Source organism: Aotus nancymaae, unplaced genomic scaffold (genome assembly GCF_030222135.1).
Source record: "Aotus nancymaae isolate 86718 unplaced genomic scaffold, 86718_ANA_hifiasm-v0.15.2.pri h1tg000033l, whole genome shotgun sequence".
In the NCBI taxonomy this organism is placed as follows: Eukaryota; Metazoa; Chordata; class Mammalia; order Primates; family Aotidae; genus Aotus; species Aotus nancymaae.
This window is the reverse complement of record NW_026988447.1, coordinates 16,248,781-16,272,684: the sequence shown is the minus strand read 5'-3', so window position 1 is coordinate 16,272,684 and position 23,904 is coordinate 16,248,781. Positions and strand designations below refer to the sequence as shown.

The 23,904-nt window shown below is 38.9% G+C and overlaps 2 protein-coding genes across 3 annotated transcripts in view; one reads left to right on the top strand and one right to left on the bottom strand.

Annotated features, from left to right (window-relative positions):
- SH3D19 (SH3 domain containing 19) overlaps window positions 1-23,904 on the bottom strand; it is a 210,695-nt gene that overhangs the window by 168,595 nt on the left and 18,196 nt on the right. The window lies entirely within an intron of this gene.
- PRSS48 (serine protease 48) overlaps window positions 1-23,904 on the top strand; it is a 59,798-nt gene that overhangs the window by 18,651 nt on the left and 17,243 nt on the right. Inside the window, 6 exon segments of the mRNA XM_064384075.1 lie at window positions 1,709-1,996; window positions 2,661-2,823; window positions 11,011-11,343; window positions 12,171-12,237; window positions 16,895-16,939; window positions 22,378-22,562. Coding sequence (XP_064240145.1) covers window positions 1,709-1,996; window positions 2,661-2,823; window positions 11,011-11,343; window positions 12,171-12,237; window positions 16,895-16,939; window positions 22,378-22,562 — 1,081 coding nt within the window.

Below are 23,904 nucleotides of genomic sequence, written 5' to 3'. Positions count from 1 at the left end.
GAAACCTTGAGTCAGTGGTACTCAACTAAGTCATACCTGATTCCTGGCCCATAAAAACTATGAGATAAATATTTGTTGTTTTAAGCCCCTAAGCTTTATAACTTGTTTTGCAACAATTGATAACTGATACACACAGAAATTAAAATGCCAGGACTCTTCAATAACAACACTGAAAGTCCAAAGAAAATAAGCCAGGTATGGTGGTTTGCACCTGTAATCCCAGCTATTCAGGAGGCTGAGGTGAGAGGATCACTTGAGCCCAGGAGTTCAAAGCTGCAGTCAGCTATGATTGTGCCACTGTATTCCAGCCTGAGTGACAGAGTAAGACCTTGTCTCTAAAAAAAAAATTAAGTTTAAAAAAAAAAAAATAGAGTAATAACTTCAAAATGCTAAAAGAAAATTATTTACAACTTAGAATTCTATCCATATGCAAACTATCAATCAAATGTGGGATAGAAGTAAAATATTTTCAAATACACAAAACAGCAAAAATGTTACCGCTCACGCACATTTTCTCAGGAAGCCATAGGAGAATGTGCTCCACCAAAATAAAGGGGGAAAAACAGACACAGGATACAGACAAAAGGGGATATAACACAGAAGAGAATCCCTAAGAAAGTAATAAAGGATAAAGAAAGTGCCAAGATGATGGCTGTGCAGCAGCCCAGTTAGAACAAGAGGGCAGAGGGCTCCAAAAAAAAGACAGTATGATAGAATGCCTGACAAGTTTGAACAAAATGAGAGGAGATTGACATTTCTGGTGTAGGGTCTGGGAAGTGACTCTCTGGGAAGAGACTGATGATGGATATAAAGATAAAAACGAAAAACCAAAGTGAACCCACTGATCAACTCCAGGAGAAGCAAAAAGTTTTACAAGAAATGTAATAACCTGATAGGACCCAGTAGTAAATAATGTTTACATAGTCACAAGAACAAACACATTAAATACTTATTTAACAAAACGTTATGGTAACACTGGCTAGGAGGATGGGTAGAATGGAAGTGGGAGGTGGGGGGTAAACAGCGATGCGTTAGAAAGTTCTATCCTCACCTTCCACACTAGGAACTCAGTTTTCTAAAACTGAAAAAGAAAAATAAAAACACAGCAATATATAGGGTTTCTTGAAAACATCTGAAAATTACTAAGAGCCGAAAGAGTTGAACATGATTGCCTCTAGTATGAACTGAGCGTAGTAAGGCCGAGAATTCAATATTTATTTATTTATTTTGTACAACTTATCAAACTACCTGACATCTTAACTGTGTATACCTGTGGTTATATTTTGCTTTAAAATTTTATTCAGAAATGAAGGTCTAGTGCTTAGAACGGAAATCAGAACAGAATCAGTACGGACAATAAATAGCAATGTCTACTAAGCACACAGGTGATGGCTGAGACCATGGAGAATGGAAGAGGTAGATGAGAGAACTGGAGAGAAAATATTGGACAAAACGCAGGCTGTAAGCCTCTAAGAAGAGACTACAACAAGAGTGGTCAGGGAATGATGGAGAGAGAAAAAGAGAGGAGAGGAGGAGACAAATCAACCCTAGTTGAAGTTGGAAGCACCCTGGTTAATTCCCAGTTGGCTACTCTGCTTTCTTAACTCGAGATTTACAGGCTATGTAGGCAACTTGTTCTGACCCAGCTGCAGGCCATAAACAGGCCCCAGTTTTATTCTCCTCCTCCTTTTTTTTTCCCCCGCTGTAGGACCTGGAATACTTTTTCATATACTGTGTGGCTGGGATCGATTAAAGTAGGTGACTCAAGTAAAAGTGTGAAGTACTATGTGTCCAAAATCATCATCCATCCCAAGTACCAAGATACAATAGCAGACATTGCCTTGTTGAAACTGTCCTCTCAAGTCACCTTCACTTCTGTCATCCTGCCTATTTGCTTGCCCAGTATCACAACACAGTTGGCAATTCCAGCCTCTTGTTGGGTGACTGGATAGGGAAAAGTTAAGGAAAGTTCAGGTGAGAATGGGCAGAGAGAAGGGTTATTTTATACCTTCTTGTACTCCAGAACATTCCTATTCAAGGCATATCCTTACCATGGCAAATATTTTTCAACAACATCAGATCAATCTAATGCTATTATTTATGTTTTTAAATATCTTTTTTGACATTTATATTTTTATTTTACTTTTACATCTTGTACGGTCTATCTATAGCTGGAAGAGCAGATACTAACAATTTAAACACGTAACTAGCTCTCTCAAACAGAGGTTAGTAAGCCTGCTTTAAAATTTGGAGAGAGTCGAGTGTTTTTTTATCTGTTTTTAAAGCGTTGTGTCAACTCTTTCCCAGGATGGAGTAGAGACAAGACAGGAATTGATCTAGGAGCAAAAAAATGGGAAAGAAAGAAATTTTAGAATCCTTTAGAACACTCATATCTTTACTCAATCAGAATTTATCAAAAGTACTCATTACTTAGAACAATGGCTCAATTTAAAAAAACCTCAAAAAAGCAGAAATAATTTAGAATTATTGAGTTTTAGATTTAAGTGTACCAAAAGATCCATCCATAAGCAAAGATGATTGGAAAGTGATTGTAAGCTGCTTTTGGATTCCCATTCAGAGACTTCTGCACATCATGACTGAATGCTGCCCCTGCACTTTTCCAGGTTGCTTTAATCTTTTGTTCCTGTCTTCCTCTACAGATACCATTCTACACTTCAGGAAGCAGAAGTACCCATTATTGACCACCAGGCTTGCGAACAGCTCTACAACCCAATTGGTAACTTCTTGCCAGCACTGGAGCCAGTCATCAAGGAAGACAAGATTTGTGCTGGTGATACTCAAAACATGAAGGATAGTTGCAAGGTCAGGATTTGCTCTTGAGATTTTTTTTTTTAAACATGAGATCTTAATTTGGATCCAGGTTTTCCTATCCATAAATAACAGTTGATTGGGAGTCAGGAAATGAGGGTTCTAACAGTAACTCTTGTGTTACCCTGAACAAATCACTTTAACTTGTGTCTGTGAAATCAATTTCTTCAAAAATAAGACTATTGATCTAGACCAATGTTAACCACTGGTCATTGGACTTTTTATTTATTATTATTATTTTAAATTAGAGACAGAGCCTTGCTGTCACCCAGGCTGGAGTGCAATGGCATGATCATAGCTTACTGTAGCCTCTAGCTCCTGAGTTCAAGCAGTCATCCCCCCACCTCAGCCTCCTGAGCAGCTGGGACTACAAGCACACACCACCAGGCCCAGCTAATTTTTTCATTGTTTTGTAGAGATGAGGTCTCATTGTGTTGCTCAGGCTGATCCCGAATTCCTGGCCTCAAGCAATCCTTCCTCCTTGGGTTGCTGGACTTTTATAGACCTTATATTTTCACAAGTATATTAAGAGGTTGAAGCAGAATTGCCAACTTTTAAATTTTTTCAAGTAGGAACATTTCATTCTATACCTAAAAGATGTCCTTCTATTGTCTCGCGGTCATAACTGATAAAAAAATCAGCCATTATTTGCATCTTCATTCCATTGACTGTAATGTGTTGTTTTGCTCTTGGCTGCTTTCAGTATTTTTTTCTTTACCTTTGATTGTCAGCAGGTTGAATATGATGTATTAGGTGTGGTTTTCTTTGCATTTATCCTATTTGCTGTTCACTGAGTTTTTGGGTTTTAAAAATCTATTATTTAACATCTTTCACTAACACTTGGAAATTTTTCAGTAATGATTTCTTTTAAAACTATTCTGCCTCATTTCTCTCTCTTCCCCTTCTAGTTGAAACCATAAACTTGTAAGCTATACCTTCTGGTATTTTCACACAGGTCCATTTTATTTTTACATTTTTTTCTCTGTTATTCAAATTGGATACTTTTAAATTTATCTATATTGAAGATCACTGCCTCTTCCTGCTGTCATTTACATTTTACTGTTAAGTCCATCTAGTGAAATTTTTATGTCAGATATATTTTAGTTCTAGAATGACCATTTGGTTTTATTCTCTCTTTCTCTCATCCACACATACTTTCTAGATCTCTGCCAAGGTTTTCTATCTGTATATTATAAATATTTTCCTTTACATGTGTTGATCACAGTTATAATAGTTGCTTTAAATCCTTATCTGTTAATTCCAAAATCAATCTGAGTTATGTCAGGGTTATTCTCCACTGACTGCTTTTTCTCATGAGTAGCATTTTCCAGTTTATCTTGGAAAACATTTTCCTGTTTTGTTTATTTATTTTAACATGTAATCATTTTGGAATATATCCTGGACAATGCCAGTAGCATGGTATAGGGAGTACAGATTGTTATGCTTCTCTAAAGAATGCGGATTTCCTGTTTCAATGGGAAGTCAACTTGGCTGACCTCAAAATCCAAACTGGATCTCTCCTGTGATAGGCATCAGTTATTTTAGTCTTAGCAGAGCTGCTTGGAGTCTAACCTGCACATGTGTGTAGTTCAAGGTTTAGTCAAAGATTTGAGCAGAGTTCATATGCAGAACTTGGGACTCCGTCTCTGTGGTTCTCTCCTTTCTGATATTTTTCCCTTCACTTTCCAACTGCTGTGGTAGCTCTAAACTCGACCCTTTAATTCCTCAAGTCGGTAAGACTGTGGGTTTCTTTTTAAGTTCCAGCACTATGCATGATAATGACTGGGGCCTGCTTTAAGGGAAAAATCATTTTTTTAAAAAAGAATCCTATTCTTTTTTATCAAGGACTGATTCTAGTTTCTGCCTGCTATTGGCCACTCTCTACTGCCTTCAGAGAGTAAGCTTTTATATGCTGTCCACAATTTATAATTGTTATCTGAAGCACAGTTTGTCAGAGACAAGTCACTCCCATAAGAAATTTTAAAAACAGAAAGAGTTCTAAGAAGAGCACAATATACTTTCTTCTTAAATGCCCATGGAACATTTTCCAGAATAGACTATATGCTGCTAGGCTGTAAAACAAGCCTCAATAAAGTTAGAAGGATTAAAACTATATAAAGTATATTTTCCAATCATAATGGAAATTAGAAATAAATAACAGAAATACGGAAATTCACAAATACATAGACAGTAATACACTGCTAAATAATGAACAGGTCAAAGAAAAAAAGAATCACACAAAAAATTAGGAAATATTTTGAGATGAATAAAAATGAAGAAACAACATACCAAATCTTATGGATGCACTAAAGCACTGCTTAGAGAGAAATTTATAACTGTAAATGCCTACATTAAACAATATATCTCAAATCAGTAACCTAATCTTCCATGTAAGACACTGGAAAAAGAAGTTCAAGACCAGCCTGGGCAACACAGTGAGACCTTGTCTCTCCTAAAAATTAAAAATTAAAAAAAAATTAGCTGGATGTGGTGGGACAAGCCTGTAGGCCCAGCTACTTAGGAGGCTGGGACAGGAGGATCCTTTGAGCCCAGAAGTTCACATATGTAGTGAGCTATGATCACACCACTGTACTCCAGCCTGGACAACACAGCAAGACTCTGTCACTCTATCTCTTAAAAAAAAAAAAAAAAGGCTGGGTGTGATGGCTCATATCTATAATCACAGTACTCTGGGAGGATAAGGTAGGAGACTTTTTTTTTCAGCCCAGGAGTTCAAGACCAGCCTGGGCAATATAGTGAGACCCTCTGTCTACAAAAAATAATTTAAAAAATCAGCCAGACATGGTAGTGCACTTGTGGTCCCAGCTACTTGGGAGGCTGAGGTGGGAGGATAGCTTGAGCCCAGGAGTTCCAGGCTGCAGTGAGCTGTATTTGCACCACTGTGATCCAGGCTGAGTGACACAGTAAGACTCTGTCTTAAAAAAAAAAAAAAAAAAAAAAAAAGACCAAACTAAACTTAAAATACAAAGAAGGAAGTAAGAGATATAGTGGAAATTACTGAAATACAGAAGAGAAAGACAATAGAGAATATAAACTCGTTCCTTAAAAAGATCAATAAAAGTGAAAAACAACTTTAGCTAGACTGAGCAAGAAAAAAAAAGACTCAAATCACTAAAGTCAACAATAAAACTGGGACATTACTACCAATCTTTCAGAAATAAAAGGAATAATAGTATGCCAAAAAATTAGATAACTAAGATGATATGGACCAATTCCTAGAAACACACAAACTAGCATAACTTACCTAAGAAGAAATAGATGGTCTGAATAAAAAGTAAAGAGACTGCATTTGTGATTTAAAACAAAACACAAAAAAAACCAACAAATAAAAGACCAGGTCCAGGTGGCTTCATTGGTGAATTCTACCAAACATTTAAAGAATTAATACCAATTCTGGCCACACGCAGTGGCTCACACCTGTAATCCCAGCACTTTAGGAGGCCAAGGCGTGCGAGTCACTTGAGGCCAGGAGTTCGAGACAGCCTAGCAAACATGGCAAAACCCTGTCTCTACAAAAAGTACAAAAATTAGCTGGGTGTGGTAGCATGCGCCTGTATTCCCAGCTACTCGGAAGGCTGAGCATGAGAATCACTTGAATCTGGGAGGCAGAGTTGCAGTGAGCTGAGATTGTGCCACTGCACTCTAGCCTGGGTGACAGAGTGAGATTCTGTCTCAAAAGAAAAAAAAAAGAATTAATATCAATTCTATACAAGTTCTTTTGAAAAACAAAAGAGGGGGCTGGGCACAGTGGCTCACACCTGTAATCCCAGCACTTTGGGAGGCCAAAGTGGGCAGATCACTTGAGGTCAGGAGTTCGAGACCAGCCTGGCCTACATAGTGAAACCTTGTCTCTATTAAAAATACAAAAATTAACCGAGTGTGGTGGCACACACCTGTAACCCCAGCTACTTGGGAGGCTGAGGGAGGAGAATTGCTTGAACCCAGGAGGCAGAGGTTGCAGTGAGCCAAGATCATGCCACTGCACTCCAGCCTGTGTGACAGCAAGACTCTGTCTCCAAAGAAAAAAAAAAGAAAAAAAGAAAAAAAAGAAAGAAAGAAAAAGAGGGAACACTTCCCAACTCATTCTGAGATCAGTATTACTTGAGACTAAAACCTGACAAAGACATCATAAGGAAGTTATAGACTAGTGTCTCTTATGAATAGAGGCGGAAAAATCCTCAACAAACCAAATCCAACAACATATAAAAAGGATTATATACCTGAATGCCAATTTCTTGTTTCAACAGGAAGTCAAGTTGGCTGACCTCAAAATTCAAACTGGGGATAATTACAAATGGGTATGTGGATTCTTTTTAGGACGTGGTGGCTCAAGCCTTGTAATCCCAGCACTTTGAGAGGCCAAGACAGGAGGATCACTTGAGGTCAGGAGTTCAAGACTAGCCTGAACAACATAGTAAGACCTTGTTTCTACAAAAGATTTTAAAAATTAGCCAGGCATAGTGGCATGCGCCTGTAGTTCCAGCTACTCGGTAAGCTGAGGTGGGATGATCGCTTGAGAATGGGAGGTTGAGGCCACAGTGAGCTGTGTTTCTGTCACCACATTCCAGCCTGGGAGACAGAGAGAGACCCTGTCTCTATCTCTTTTTTTTTTTTTTTTTAAAGAAAAGGATATATCATAAACAACCGGGATTTATCCCGGGAAACTTAGGTTGGTTTAAAATCCACAAATCAATTAATGTTAATATTCCATGTTCTTAGGATAAAGAGCAAAAACCATATGATCATGTCAATAAATATGGAAAAAACATTTGACAAAAATCCAACAACCCTTCAAGTTAAAAAAAAAAAAAACACTCAACGAGATGAGTGCATTTTTTCAACCGGTTCAAGTACAACTACAAAAAAACCTACAGCTAAAATATTTAATGGTAAAATACTAAATGCTTTTGCCATAAGGCCAGGAAAGAGACAAGGATGTCTACTCTTGCCATTTCTATTCAACATTGTACTGGAGGTTCTAGCCAGAATTAAGCAAGAGACAAAAAAATATATATCAGATTGGAAAGAAAGAGTAAAACTATCTCTATTCACAGATGACATGATTTTAAAAATAGAAAATCTAAAGGAATGACACCCTTCCCAAAATTAGAACTAATAAACACATTCAGCAAAATTGAAGGATATAGGAACAATATACAAAAACAACTGTAGGTAGGGCGCGGAGGCTCATGCCTGTAATCCCAGCAGTTTGGGAGGCCAAGGCGGGTGGATTCATTGAGGTTAAGAGTTTGAGACCAGCCTGACATCATGGTGAAACCCCATCTCTACTAAAATTACAAAAACTAGCTGGGCATGGTGGCAGGGTGCCTGTAATCTCAGCTACTCAGGAGACTGAGGCAGGAGAACTGCTTGAACCTGGAAGTGGAGATTGCAGTAAGCTAAGATCACGCCAGCCTGGGCAGGATGACAAAGCGAGACTTTGTCTCAAAAATAAATAAATAAATAAATAAGCAACTGTATTTCTCTGCAGTTGCAATGTATAATCTAAGGAAACACTTAAGAAAACAATATTCCATTTATAATAGTTTTAAAAAGAATAAAATAGGAATAAACTTAATATTGTTTAAATTGCAGTATTCTCCAAATGGATCTACAGATTCAATGTAATCTCTATGAAAACCCAGCTGGTTTCTTTGCAGAAATTGACAAGCTGATCCTAAAATGCATATGGAAATTCAATGGGCCCAAAACAATCTTGAAAAACAAGAAACAAGTTGAAGGACTCACATTTTTCATATTTCAAAACTAACAGTAATCAAGGCAGTGTGGTACTAGCATAAGGAGAGACATATAGATCAATGAAATAGGATTGAGAGTACAGAAATAAACTCTTATATTTATGGTCAACTAATTTTAAACAGTGGTGTCAAATCAATTCAATGAACAAGTTATAGTCATTTCAACAAATGATGCTGGGACAAGTATATAACCACATGTAAAAGAATGAACTTAGACCCTGACCTCGCCAGATACAAAGTTAACTCAAAATGGATCTAAGACCTAAATATAAGAGCTAAAACTATAGCACCTTTGGGAAAAAACATACAGGTAGGTCTTTGTGACCTTGATTAGGCAACATTTTCTTAGATACATTATTAAAAGCATAAGCAACAACAAAAAACATTAGAGTCCTTTAAAATTCAAAAATTTTATGCTTCAATATATACCATCAACAAAGTAAAACGGTGGCCCATGAAATGGAAGAAAATATTTACAAATCATATATATAAGGGATCTGTATCTAGAATATATAAAGAACACTTATCACTTGATCATAAAGAGAACACAATTTTTAAAAGAGCAAAGCACTTTGGGAGGCCGAGGCAGGTGGATCACGAGGTCAAGAGATCGAGACCATCCTGGTCAACATGGTGAAACCGCATCTCTACTAAAAATACAAAAAATTAGCTGGACATGGTGGCGCATGCCTGTAATCGCAGCTACTCAGGAGGCTGAGGCAGGAGAATTGCCTGAACCCAGGAGGCGGAGGTTGTGGTGAGCTGAGATCACGCCATTGCACTCCAGCCTGGGTAACAAGAGAAAAACTCTGTCTCAAAAAAAAAAAAAAAAAAAAAAGCAAAGAATCTGAATAGATATTTTTCTAAAGATATGCAAATAGCCAATTAGTATAAAGATATGCAAATGTAGAGAAATTGGAGCCTTCAAACACTGTTAGTGGTAATATAAAATGGTGCAGCCTCTTTGAAAAACTGTTTGGCAGTTCCTCAAAGGTTAAATATAGAATTACCATATGACCCAGAAATTCCACTCCTAGGTATAGACTAAGATGAAAATATGTCCATACAAAAACTTGCACGTGAGCTGGGCACAGTGGCTTCCACTTATAATCTTAGCTACTCAGAAGCCTGTGGCAGGAGGATCACTTCAGCCCAGGAGTTCAAGACCAGCCTGGGCAAAACAGTGAGATCCCATTGTGAAATAAACAAACAATGAAAAAATTGGTACACAAGTGTTCACAGCAGCATAATGTTTATTATTTTAGAAACAGGGTCTTGTTCTGTCACCCAGGATGGAGTGCAGTGGCAGGATCTTAGTTCATTGTAAATTTGGCTCAAGCAATACTTCTGCCTTAGCTTCCCGAGTGGTTGGGACAACAGGCACATGCCACCACAGCATCTTTTTTTTTTTTTTTTGTAGAGACAGGGTCCCACTATGTTGCAGGTTGGTCCCAATTTCCTGGTCTGATCATCCTGCCTTGGCCTCCCAAGGCACTAGGATTACAGACAGGAACCATCATGCTGGGGCATAGAAGCATTATTTATAATAGCCCAAATAATGGAAGCAACCAAAACGTCCATCAGGTGATGAATGCAGAAACACAAAGTGGCATATCCATACAATGGAATATTATTCAGCCATAAAAAGGAACGGAGTACATCCATAAAAAATATGGATGAACCATGAAAACAATGTGCTAACTGAAAGAAGCCAGACACAAAAGGCTACATATTACATGATTTCATTTATATGAAATGTCTAAAATAGGCAAATCCATAGAGGCAGCGAGTGGACTACTGGTTGGCCTAGCTGGGAGGGTTGGGAAGAAATGGAGGTAATTACAAATGGGTATGAGGTTTCTTTTTAGGGTGATAAAAATGTTCTAAAATGGGTTGTGGTGATGGTTGTACAACTCTGTAAATATACTAATAACCACTGAATTGTGTAGCTGTGAATTATATGTCAGTAAAGCTGTTACAAAAAAGAAAGAGAATAAGATTGGAAGACTACTACCAACTACTATCACTATCATTTTATGTAAGAATGGATTACTTAATACTAAAAAAAGAGCAGTAAGAACCTAAGAGGAAAATAAGGCAGTTGGCTCATTTGAATAAATTTACCTTTAGTGAAAAAATCATCACATTAGTTTTCTCTTTTTATCACAGATAAATATTTTGAAATTACTAATATGTTTCACTAAGGTCTCTAACAATTTCAATGCTATGATTCTAAAATTCCTGTGATCTCTCCCTAAAGCAGTGATTAGTCCAGCTCCCTGCAGGGTTCCACAGCTCCATGGGTCCCATGGCTTAGTTTAAAAGAATTCTCCACCCCTTATTACTACTCTCTTCTTCATGTCTCTTTTCACTATGCTCATTATCTTTATTTCTTCCTTAGGGTGATTCTGGAGGGCCTCTGTCTTGTCACATTGATGGTATATGGATCCAGATAGGAGTGGTGAGCTGGGGATTAGAATGTGGTAAATCTCTTCCTGGAGTCTACACCAATGTAATCTACTACCAAAAATGGATTAATGCCATCATCTCAAGAGCCAACAATCTGGACTTCTCTGACTTCTTGTTACCTATTGTACTACTCTCTCTGGCTCTCCTGGACCTAACATTATACAGAGTAGGCACTGTAGCTGAAGCTGTTGGTTGCATACAGGGCTGGGAAGAGAATGCATGGAGATTTAGTCCCAGGGGAAGAGACCTCACAGGAGAGCCACTGGTAACCCTGGATGACTTTATTTATAATTTGAAATTATTTTAAGGTTCTTGATTTTGGAAGTTTTGGGGTTGGAATATGAACAGTTAAGAAATAAGCTGTCATTTCTGTATATTCTTTGTCCCTGACTAATGCATCTTCCAAAGCAGGAAGGATGTCCTCTAAGAATAAGTATTTGTAGACACAAATTAAATAGCTACTACAGAGGCAGGCAAGGCAAAAAGTATCTGTGATGACATAGGAAAATATATTAAGGGTCTACCTTGTGCCCATGGGTTACATCATGGGCTTCTAGTCTATTATTTCTCGCCTCCTCTACTATCTTTAACTTTCCTTCTAACCCCCCTCTACCCCTCAACTGTAACAAGAGGGCTAATAAAAACTTCATATAAAGCCAACTCTGGGCACACTGCCTATGGATTAGCTAACCCTGCTCCATAATGAGTAGCAAAAAAATAGGAGGAACAAAGAGAAAGTATATGAGTGTGTGGGCCAGGATGACACAGCAAGGGGACACAAAGATCAAGAAAGCCAAAATATTACTTCCTGTCATTCCTCTCAATGTTTAGTTTGAAATTGGAAGCAACTGTTCCACAGCATGGGATATGGCAACATTTTTCTTGTCAACCAGAAGTTGAAACTTAAAGGTTTTGGAGGGACCAGCCCATGCAAGTGGAAAGAAAGGAATATCAAGAGAATAGGACATATGATCTCACTATCTTGATTACTACTGGGTGGATGCACCAGGGGTAGGCACCTAACATAACAGTTGCCGAGGGGTTAGTAGGGCAGTTAGCCTATGTCATCACAGATACTTTTTGCCTTGCCAGCATCTTACCCAACAGATGCACTCAATATTGGATGGCAAAACAGACCCTCCTCTGGAGAAGTCCAAATGTGAGTCATATATTATGTCTACGTTCATTCAATAGTATTAAGTGTCCATCATGTACCAGGTACCATTCTAGGCAAGGAGAACATTATAGTAAATATAACACATCAATCTGGGCTTCAAGTAGTTTACACTGCAGTTAGGAAGACAGACAATAACCAAATGCAAAAGAAATTCATATTATAATAATGTCATGTACAAGAAACCCGGATAATAAAATAGAAGAAGCAGATAGGAGTATCAGGATGGGAAATTCCACCTTAGATAAGATGGTTAGGAAAGGGTCTCTGAGGAGGTGACATCTGATAGAGGCCTAAACAAAGAAGGAAAGCAAGAAAATACCTGGGAAGGTGCTGTCGAGTGAACAGTGAGTACAAAGGTTCTGGGGTTAGGTGGCTGTAAGGAAGAACAGGCAGGTCAGTGTGGCTGGGACACTGTGAGCAAAGGTGGAAAGGGGTATGAACTGAGACCAGAAAGAAAGGGAGCAGAGGCCAGGTCCTGCAGAAGCTACTAGGCTACAGGAAGAATAGGTTTGCCAGGCTAAGAGATCAAATGGTAGGCTAAACAATGGCCCCTCTAAGGATGTGCACGTCCTAATCCCCAGAATCTGTTTATATGTTACTACACACAGTCAAGGGGATTTTGTGCATATGATTAGGTATCCTGAGATGGGGACATTATCTATATTATCTGGGTGGGACCAATGTAATCAATCGCATGGCTTCTCATAAGATAGGAGGATCAGGGTCAGCGATACTAATGAGAGTATGCAGAAGACAGAAGGATGGAAGCAGAAAGAAGAGAGGAATGAAGATGCTACACTGTTGGCTTTAAAGATAGAGCAAGGGGCCATGAGCCAGGGAATGCAGCTGGCATCTAGGACCTAGAAAAGGCAAAAACAGGATTCTCCCCTAGAGGCTACAGATGGAATGCAGCCCTGACAGGACCTTGAATTTAGCTCAGTGAAACTGACTTCAGACTTTTGACCTCCAGAATTACAGGGTAATAAATTCATGTTGTTTTAAGCCACTATATTTGTAGCTAATTTGTTATAACAGCAACAGGAAACTAAACGCAGACATTTTAGATTTAAGATGCCTATTAGATATCCAAGTAGAGATGATAAGTAGGCAGTCTAGAGTTCAGAAGACAGGGCAGGACTAGAGAAATAAAAGCAGAAGAACCTGTTGGTATCATGGACCCTCCTCTCCATATCACCTTAACACTGCATCCAAGAAAGCACTCATCCACATTTACAATACTTTTTTCATGTTATTTGAAGATGTTCAAGAATTCCCTGTATTGACAGAACTCCCAGAACATTATAAATAATCACAAAGCAGCCTGTTTTAACCCCAATAAGATTGCTGCCTCCCTATGGAGGAAGAAATCAAAGATCTTTTCACTTAAAAAAAAAACAAAAAACAAAAAAAAAACCTTAAAACCCCTTTTTCCACGTCTATTTATTAAAACAAAAAACAAAATGTGACAGAAATACCTTACATAAAAAGTTCAAATCCCCCACATAACTGTAGTGTTCCTCACCATCACCCTCTACCCTTTCTCCTCATATTTAAGGATTTGGTCATGGTCAATAATGCCACTGATTTCTCTTTAAATGTTTAAAATCTTGCTTTTTAAAATCAGTTTGTGATAATAGAAAGCTGTGGTTGCAGCAACTGCAAAGCCTCAGAGTTCAGAGTTGATTAAGTTTATTAAAAATTCCATATTACTAGGCTAGATAAAAAGAAAAAATAGCAGTTTTTGATCAAAGAAATCTGTATCAATATATTTTAAATAATGAAAACATTTTGGTCATAAAAAATTAAAATCATCTGGGGATGGTGGCTCACCCCTGTAATCCCAGCACTTTGGGAGGCTGAGGCAGGCAGATCACAAGTCAGGAGATTGAGACCATCCTGGCTAACATGGTGAAACCCTGTCTCTACTAAAAATACAAAAAATTAGGCAGGCATGGTGGCACGCATCTGTAGTCCCAGCTACTCAAGAGGCTGAGGCAGGAGAATCACTTGAACCCGGGAGGCAGAGGTTGCAGTGAGCCAAGATCGTACCACTGCACTCCAAGCTGGACATCAGAGCGAGACTCCGTCTCAAAAAAAAAAAAAAAAAAAATTAAAATCACTGTAGTATCTTCAAAGCCAAGTATTTGGATTTTAGAAGAAATCTCCTATTCCCTTATGAGTTCAATGGAGCTATTTTTATTTCTGAAACAGAGGGCTAATATGAAAGACCTCAAGGAGACAGTACCACAAACAAGAAAAAAAAAATGCACTTGTGTTTCACATTCTGTTTATCCAGAGGCTGCTGAATTAGTGTCATACAAGGAAAAAGAGGTTAACCCATTTAAAGAGGTCCTATAAACAACTAGTTCCAAAATAGGCCTATTTTAAAGTTCTAAAAACAGGTTTCAGAGAAAGTAAAATAAAACCAATGTCAATCTAGCTTTTTTTTTCTAATTGTACTTTAGGTTCTGGGGTACATGTGCAGATCATGCATGATTGTTGCATGGGTACATACATGGCAAGGTGGTTTGCTGCCTTCTTCCCCCCATCACCTATATCTGGTATTTCTCCCCTCATTATCCCTCCCCACCCTCCCCATCCCCCACCGTCCCTCTCCTAGCCCCCCTCAACTGACTGCAGTGTGTGATGCTCTCCTCCCTGTGTCCACGTGTTCTAATTGTTCAACACCTGCCTATGAGTGATAACATGCGGTGTTTGGTTTTCTGTTCTTGTGTCACTGTGCTGAGAAAGATAGTTTCCAGACTCATGCATGTCCCTATGAAGGACATGAACTCATCGTTTTTTATGGCTGCGTAGTATTCCATGGTGTATATGTGCCACATTTTCTTTATCCAGTCTATCATTGATGGACATTTGGGTTGGTTCCAGGTCTTTGCTACTGTAAACAGTGCCCCAACCTAGCTTTCTTTAGAGCCCAATGATAAGCCATTCTGAGAAGGAACAACCTATAGAGCAGCAGGATGGGAGCATTCTGCATTGGACTCTGTGCGATACTATACACATCAGTTTTGCACAAGGTTTTTTTTATCAAGTGTTTGACTCTCTACAAATGAAAAAACATTTAGCAAATACTGAGTTCATAAAATACGCTCTAGGAAAAAATTTCTAGAAGATTATATTTTTAAAGCCATGTAAGCTGAGTGTAACAGGACAGAACTGGGAATACCAAAAAAAAAAAAAAATAAATAAATAAATAAAGGGAACAAAAGGTAGTGTGACCATGTGCTCACATCAGCAACACATATACTAAAGTCGGAACGATACCAAGAGTAACATGGCAAGGGTGCCATGCAAATTCATCAAGTGTCCCATTTTATTTTTTTAAAAGGTGTACGGCAATGTTAAGAAATTTGAGCTTTTAGGGGAGGGTACAATAGTAAAAACCACTGAAATGTTTTAATTCAGGGAAATAACATGATCAGTTTGTGTTTTATAAAAATCACTTTGGTGGTTGTATAGAGATTGGATTAGAGAAACAAGTCAGGACACAGAATGGCCAGTTCCAAGGATGTTGCAAATGACTAGACGGTACCTGGAACAGGTTAGTGGCAATGAAGATGGAGACAAGTAGACAGAATCAAGACCTACATCGGAGATAGATTTAACAGAATCTGGTAATTGATTATATATAGATTATGTAATAGAATCTGGTAAGTGAAGTTAAGTACTTCACCCAGCTTTCTGGCTTGGGCAACTTGAGTGGTGTCTGTCATTCAATGAGATACGAAATCTTGGCAGACAAACAGTTTAGAGTAAGAAATGTAAGTGATATGGTTTGGATCTGTGTCCCCACCCAAATCTCATGTTAAATTGTAATCCTCAATTTGGAAGTGGGGCCTGTTGGGAGGTGACTGGATCATGGGAGTGGCTTCTCATGGTTTCACATCATCCCCCATCAGTGCTGTTCTCATGATAGAGTTCTCGTGAGATCTGCTTGTTTTAAAAGTGTGTAATACCTCCCCGCTCTCTCTCTTCCTCCAGCTCTGGCCATGTGAAGATGTGCCTCCTTCCCATTCGCCTTCTGCCATGATTGAAACCTCTCTGAGGCCTCCCCAGCCATGCTTCCTGTGCAGCCTGCAGAATCGTTAGCCAATTAAACCTCTTTTTAAAATAAATTACCCAATTTCAGGTATTTCTTTTTAACGGTGTGAGAATGGGCCAATACAATAAGTTAAAGACATCAAGACTCTACAAAAAAGAAACCCAAAGGCACATTACATTCTTTCACTGAGCATTTAAATAAGCAAGTTGAGAGAACTACAATATACTCCAAAAGCTCACTGGGTCAATTTCTAGTGACTATTATTTGCAAGGAGTTTATGAAGAATAACCCACAAAGAGGTTCAAAACCAAGTTTTTTGCCATGAGTTTTGGTCTGCTCAAACTCTGTGGTAGATGACTTTGTTGTTCCCGACAATTCACTGCCCTCTGTGTAAAAAGATTATCCAGCCACTCAAGGTACAATGTAACTTGCAGGACCTCCTGCAGAAGGATGATATTTCTCCCACACAGTTAATGTCAGGTTAACCAAAAAAATGTGAGTAGAAGTGATACATGCTACTTCTGAGCAAAGTTATAAACACTGGTACATGCTTTGTCCATTTGTTCTTTTTCCCAGATAGGGATTGCTCCTTCAGCCAGGATCCCAGAATGAGCACCACAGGTGAGGCTAAGCTACATGTCACCAGTTGAATATTAACTGTTATAAGATACTGAGCTCTAGAAGTTGTAATCACAGCATTAACAACAAAATATGACAGGTACTGGTGTCTAACAAGAACGTATGACTTATTGGTGTTTCCCCTCTTCAAGTCAAATATTTCTGGTGATTTGCTAAGAAGAAACCTGATGAAAAAAACAGTTGGCCCAAGTATTCCAAAACTAGAACAAAGAATTTTGAACCTGAAAACAAACTTGGTAGAAGTTAGCAAACTTTTTCTGTAAAGAGTTAGGCAGTAAGTATTTTAGGCTTGCAGAACACATGGACTTTGTTGCAATGACTCAACTCTGCAGATGTAGGACAAAAGCAGCTATAGACAATAAAACTTAATTCACAAAAACAGTCAGTGAGCCTGGGCCCTGGGTCTAAATCTTTCATATTGTCAATGAAGAATCTGAGAAATTAAATCAAGGTCATACAGCAGGCTAGTGGGAGGTTGAGCATTAGAATGCATGTCTTCTGGATCTGCTACTCTAGAATAGGTTCTTTCGGGTCACAAGATGGAGATGAAATACACACAATAAATAAAGCAGGGAATGCTAAATATAGGTTTTGATTATGTTACACAGTTCTCAACATTCTGGTTATAAATGAGGATTTGCTTTTTGAGTGATCATAGCTTTCATGCAAAGAAGTAAATGTCATGAGACCAAGAGATCAAACAGGTAAACAAATGATAAATTAGCCAGTGTTTTTGAAAAATAATCTTCAGAGGAAATGCAATTATATACTCCTTTCTACTACCATTTCTTGAATAGTTTATCAATCATTTCTTTTATTAACAGGACAGCATTTGCTATGATCACTATAGTAATTCATTTTAGAGAAAAATAGGTTTTAAAAAATACTAGAATACAAGCAACAAATATACTGGACAAGCAGGCAATTATTTCTCACAGCATTTTAAATTTATATTTCTTTAATTTCAAAAGTAATATTCATTGTAAGTAACTGAAACAATACAGAAGTATAAAGTGCCACACTCCAAGCCCTCCTTGATTCCACTCCCCAGAGTGTTAGCTATACATTATTTTTTAACATGACTGACTTGTTCAGAATAATGCAGTAAAGCTACTTCCTCTGAGTCACTCTAACAAGAGAAATATGGAGTTCCCCTGGCCAGATATCCCTTGGATATCATGTTTTGAAAAGTAACAAAGGGGTTTGGGGTGGTATATGGCCTGGAATTGAGAAAAGCAAGCTGCCCATTCAGGATCTAAACAAGGGGTTTGAGCCCAGCACTGTAACCAGCTGAATGAGGCTCCTCTTTATAAAAATACCTCAATAATGCTACTGTAGAATGTAGAAAAACTTCAAAAATGGGTTAAGAGTATCCCTATCTTCTTTCTCTCTCTCTCGCTCTCTTTTTTTAAACTTGGGCTGGTTTACTCATAAAAACACTGATAATCTTTTTAAATTTATTTTTAAAACAGGGTTTCGTTCTGTCACCTGGGCTGGAGATCATGGCTCACTGCAGCCTTGACTTCATGGGTTTAAGTGATACTCCCACTTCCAGCCTCCAAAGCAGCTGAGACTACAGGTGCTCACCACCATGCCTGATTAATTTTTTCTATTTTTTGTAGAGATGGGGGTCTCACCATGTTGCCTAGATTGGTCTCAAACTCCTGGGCTCAAGCGATTCACCTGCCTTGGCCTCCCAAAGTGCTGAGATTACAGGCGTGAGCCACTGTGCCCAGGCTTTTTTTTTTTTTTTTTTTTTTTTTTTAAGAGATAGGGTCTCACTCTGTTGCCCAGGCTGGATTCAAACTCCTGGGCTCAAGCAGTCTTCCCACGTCAGCATCCTAAGTAGCTGGGACTAGAGGTCCATACTACCCAACCCTGCTCTGATTATCTTAATCAATTTTTAAGCCATATTTGATATATCTGAGTGACATCAGCAAAAATGGCAGAGTTAAGAACTCCAAAAGTCTATCCCTCCATAAAAGCAATAAAAACCTCATAGAAACCAGCAGAATCAACCTTTCAGAACTCTAGAAACTAACCAAAAGCTTGTAGCAACTAGTGAAACACTGAATCCAGAAAAACCAGCTGGATTTTGGTTAGAATATCAAGCTTTGTAGCATTTTAACTTACCCTGGTCCCTTCCCTCCTTCCCCAGCTCAGTGGGAACCTTGAAAATGTTAGCCTGCATTCCTGGTACCAATATCAGGACCAGAAGGAGCAAAATGAACCTTATTCACAAAGAACTATAATAATTTGTCTTGACTTGCCTGGTGACTCCCTGGAAAAGACTTTCTTTTATCTTACCTAATTTGGAACTATCAGTGCAAAAGTGGCTATTTAGAGGGCACTTGCTGAAAATACTGAAAAGCAAATAAATATATTAGTTGCTGCTGCACGAGGATAACAGTTTGGGCAAACAAACTAACCAAAAAGGTTGGGAGGATAGGCTAGAGAATAAGATACTTTGAGGAATATGGGCTTCAAATAGCTCCCACATATTCCTGGGAATCTAGAAGGCCAACTGCCTTACCAGGGTAGACATATGCTCAGAAAAGACCTGCGAAGGCCTAAGTTGCCACCTCTGGCTGAACTTCAGAATATGTACAAAGAAGTAAAGGCTAAGCAGAGTTGTAAACTGCTGGGCTATTGAAGGTGTGTAAAACACAACAGGGCCCATCTGCATAAGCTGGGAGGTTCTTTTTGGTTGTAGGCATTAAAAAGAAAAACAAAAACAAACTCTGTCCAATCACTAGCTGACCACTAAGTTAATTAAACTGAAATTTCAGTGTCATGCATGACAAAGAATATAAACTTTACAAAATTAGTTCAGAGAAGTCACTAAACAAACAACAAACATAACAAGCATCAATAACAAACTCGGGGAAGGGAGAAGAATCTGATTTCCAGAGCTGTTACATATAATATTCAAAATGTTCAGTTTTCAACTGGTAAATGCAAGGTATGCAAAGAAATAAGAAATATGGCCCATACACAGGAAAAAAAGTAATCAATACAAACTGTTCTTTCTGAGGAAGCCCAGACACTGGATTTACTAGACAAAGACTTTAAATCAGCTATTTCAAATATGTTCAAAGAGCTAAAGATTCTGTTAAATAAAATAAAAAGATAAGCTACAGACTAGGAGAAAATATTTTCAAATCATATATCCAACAAAAGATTTGAATGTAGAATACATAAAGAGATCCCCAAACAACAATACAAAAACAAGCCAATTTTTAAATATGTGAAGACTTGAACATTCTTCCCCAAAGATGACATATGGATGGCAATTAACTATATGAAAAGATGCTCAATATCATTAGCCAAAAGGAAAATGCAAATTAAAATCATAATGAAATATCACTATACCACTGTTAAAATGGCTAAAAACAAACAAATAAACAAAAACTAGAAAAATCTAGCAGCTTCCAGTGCTGGTGAGAATAAAGAGCAATGAGAATTCTCATACATTGCTGGTGATAATGCATAACAAGATGGCCACTCTGGAAAACAATTTGGAAATTTATTATAAAATTAAACATGTATTTACAATATGACCCAGCAGACCTGTACACAAATGTTTATAGCAGCTTATTCATAATCACCAAACATTGAAAACTATCTAAATATCCTTCATCAGGTATATGCATAAACAAACTGGTACATTCCCCCAACAGACTACTACTCAGCAGTAAAACAGATCAAACTATTGATATAGTAACAAAATGAATGAATGTCCAAGGCATTCTCCTGAGTAAAAGAAACCATTCTCAGAGTTTTATGAATTCATTTTTTTAATATTCTAGAAAAGGAATTTTTTTTTTTTTTTTTAGACAGAGTCTCACTAGGTCACTAGGCACCAGGCTGGAGTGCAGTGGCGCGATCTTGGCTCACTGCAACCTCTGCCTCGGGTTCAAGCAATTCTCCTGCCTCAGCCTCCCGAGTAGCTGGGGCGCCGCCATGCCCAGCTAATTTTTGTATTTTTAGTAGAGACGAGGTTTCACCATGTTGGCCAGGATGGTCTCGATTTCTTGACCTCGTGATCCTCCCGCCTCGGCCTCCCAAAGTGCTGGGATTACAGGCGTGAGCCACCGCGCCCGGCCGAAAAGGCAATATTATAGCGACAGAGAGCAGATAGATGCTTGCCAGTAGAAAGGCATGTAGAGAAGGTCTGACGACAAAGGGCAACACAGGGAATTTCCAGGTGATGGAACTGTTCTGTATGGCGACTATGATGGTTGCCACAAGAAACTACATGTGTAATAAAATTCATAGAACTGTTCAAAAAGCAGCCAATTTTACTGTATGTAAATTTAAAAATTAAAGAAGAAAAGACTACAGGGATTCAAATCCCAGCTCTTGACCTCATTTTTCTCATTTTAAGAACAGGATAACAAAAGAACATGCCTTCCAGGTTTGTTAGGAGGATTACATGAGTTCCTGACATATATTTAGTGCTAAATAAATGATTGATAAATATTTTATTCAGACATGCTAAAAAGTTGGTACTTTTAAAAAACGCCTATCAAGGAGTAAGAAAGCTAGGCACTGGGGCCAGGTGCGGTGGCTCACGCCTGTTAATCCCAGCATTTTGGGAGGTCGAGGCGGGTGGATCACGAGGTCAGGAGTTAGAGACCAGCCTGGCCAACATAGTGACACCCCATCTCTACTAAAAATACAAAAAATTAGCCAGGTGTGGTGGTGGGCGCCTGCAATCCCAGCTACTCGGGAGGCTGAGGCAGGAGAATCGCTTGTATCCGGGAGGCGGAGGTTGCAGTGAGCCGAGATCGTGTGCCACTGCACTCCAGCCTGGGTGACAGTGTGAGAGTCCGTCTCAAAAACAAAAAAACCAAAACAAAGAAAAAAAGAAAAGGTAAGCAGAAACAAGTTAGATAGGGAAGGAGAAGAAAGCTAGGGACTCAACTAAAACACAGAGAAAAAGAATATTGGAATTAAAACCCCAATTCTTCATTAACTTCGTTAAACATTCATTGGAAACCTATGAGGTGAGCAATACCAAATTACATTCTACAAGGTTTGCAAAACCCATGTGCTCAAAGAGCTATTGAAAGGTTTGTTCTAAATGCTACAGAAGTATTCGTCATTAAATTTAACACTAATAGCAAACGCGCTGTAATTAAGGTTTAATACTAAATGTTCAGTGTCATTGTCTCTTTCCTAAAGAGGTTGTCAAACGGCAACCACCTTTTTCCAAGTCACGAAACGTTAGCAACACTGGACTTGTCCCTCATGTTGAGGCCCTGCATCCTGTGTCACTAACCCAGTAGATTCTTTCTCAAATATCTTTATCATCCACCTTCCCGCATCGTTATTTACAATTTTCAGAGTCTGAGGCTTTTTTTAAAAAAAGCAGCAGCTGCTGCAATCACACCTAATGAAAACTTCTTTCTTTTTAGTGTCTCCCTCTGTACCTGCAAATGAGCTTTCTTTGGCCAAATATCCAAATCGACATTTAAGCTTCAAAATTCAATTTAATCAGGACTCAAGATGGCGGAGCCCACGCAAGCCTGACAAGCCGCTCAGGGCGCCAACCCTGAGGCTCTGCCTTCCCAGAGTTCCTGGCGCTAGATCCGTCCGGCAGGTGCGTGCCCATGGGGCCTGAGGAAAGGTGTTGTGTTCAGGAGTTCAAGGCCCTGCGGGGCCCCTTTACTGTCTCTGAGGACAGTTGGGAAGACCTCTGGGCGCTAGACTTGACATCCATGAACTGTGTAGCAGCTCAAAGCCTGGGTCGGCTGTATTGACTCCAAATGGCAAACATCTAAAGTGCTCAGGATTAAGAAAGAAACAGGAAAACATGAAGTTTTACATGTTAGCATACATGGTTTCCCCTCCACAGGGTAAGCCATGAGCAGAGGAGAGATGTGCCTTCAACCCTGTATACCTAAGAGTTCCAGTTAGAATTAATAATCGAACTAAAAATAAAGACTACATTAAACCTTTTTTTTTTTTTTTTTTTTTTTTGAGACAGAGTTTCAGCCTTGTTGCCCAGGCTGGAGTGAAACGGCACGATCTGACTGCAACTTCCACCTCCCGGGTTCAAGTGATTCTCCTGCTCAGCCTCCCAAGTAGCTGGGATTATAGGCATGTGCCACCATACCCAGCTAATTTTTGTATTTTTAATAGAGATGGGGAGTCACCATGTTGGCCAGGCTGGTCTTGAGCTCCTGACCTCAAGCAATCTGCCCACCTCAGACTCTCAGAGTGCTAGAATTACAGGTGTGAGCCACCGTGCCTGGCCTAAACCATTTAAAAAACTCAAGCCTGTCCTATTTGACAACTATGTACTGAGCACATGTGCCAGGCATTGTTCTGAGTTATGAGGGATATGAACAAAGTAAGCCTCATCCCTCAGGAAACTCACACTGCTGAAAGTCAGAGTGGTCAGGTTATTTCTGGAGCCTACCAACTCTACCCTCTTTCCATTCTGAGAAACCTCAAGGTACCCCCCACAGGCACTAGGACCCATCAGATAGAAGCAATTGCAGGCATTTCTAGTATGTAGGTGACCATGTGGGTACCACAAAACTCCACCATCTTGCCCCAGCTAAGTGACCTAGGATGGGTCTGAAAAGGCAGCTCTCTATAGGTTTGCCATAGACCACAAAAGTAAATGGGCATAAGAACCCTGCCACAAACGGCCATCCTGTGCAGAACTGTGGCCGACCAACCTACTTAGAACTTCTTTCTTGGGGAGGCTGACTATGAGAAAAACAAAAGACAGCCAATTATTCAGTACCTTAGAAGCCATGGAAGCAGATATCACTAAACTGTAGTGTCACTAACCATAAGGAACAACAGAGTCATCTCAACTTATTAAAAACTGTTCTCCAGAGTAGCTATTTGCTGTCAGTTTTTTAGAGTTACTCTCCTTTTCAAATACCTTCTGAAACTACTTCCTGCGTCTTTCTTTTTTCTTTTATTTT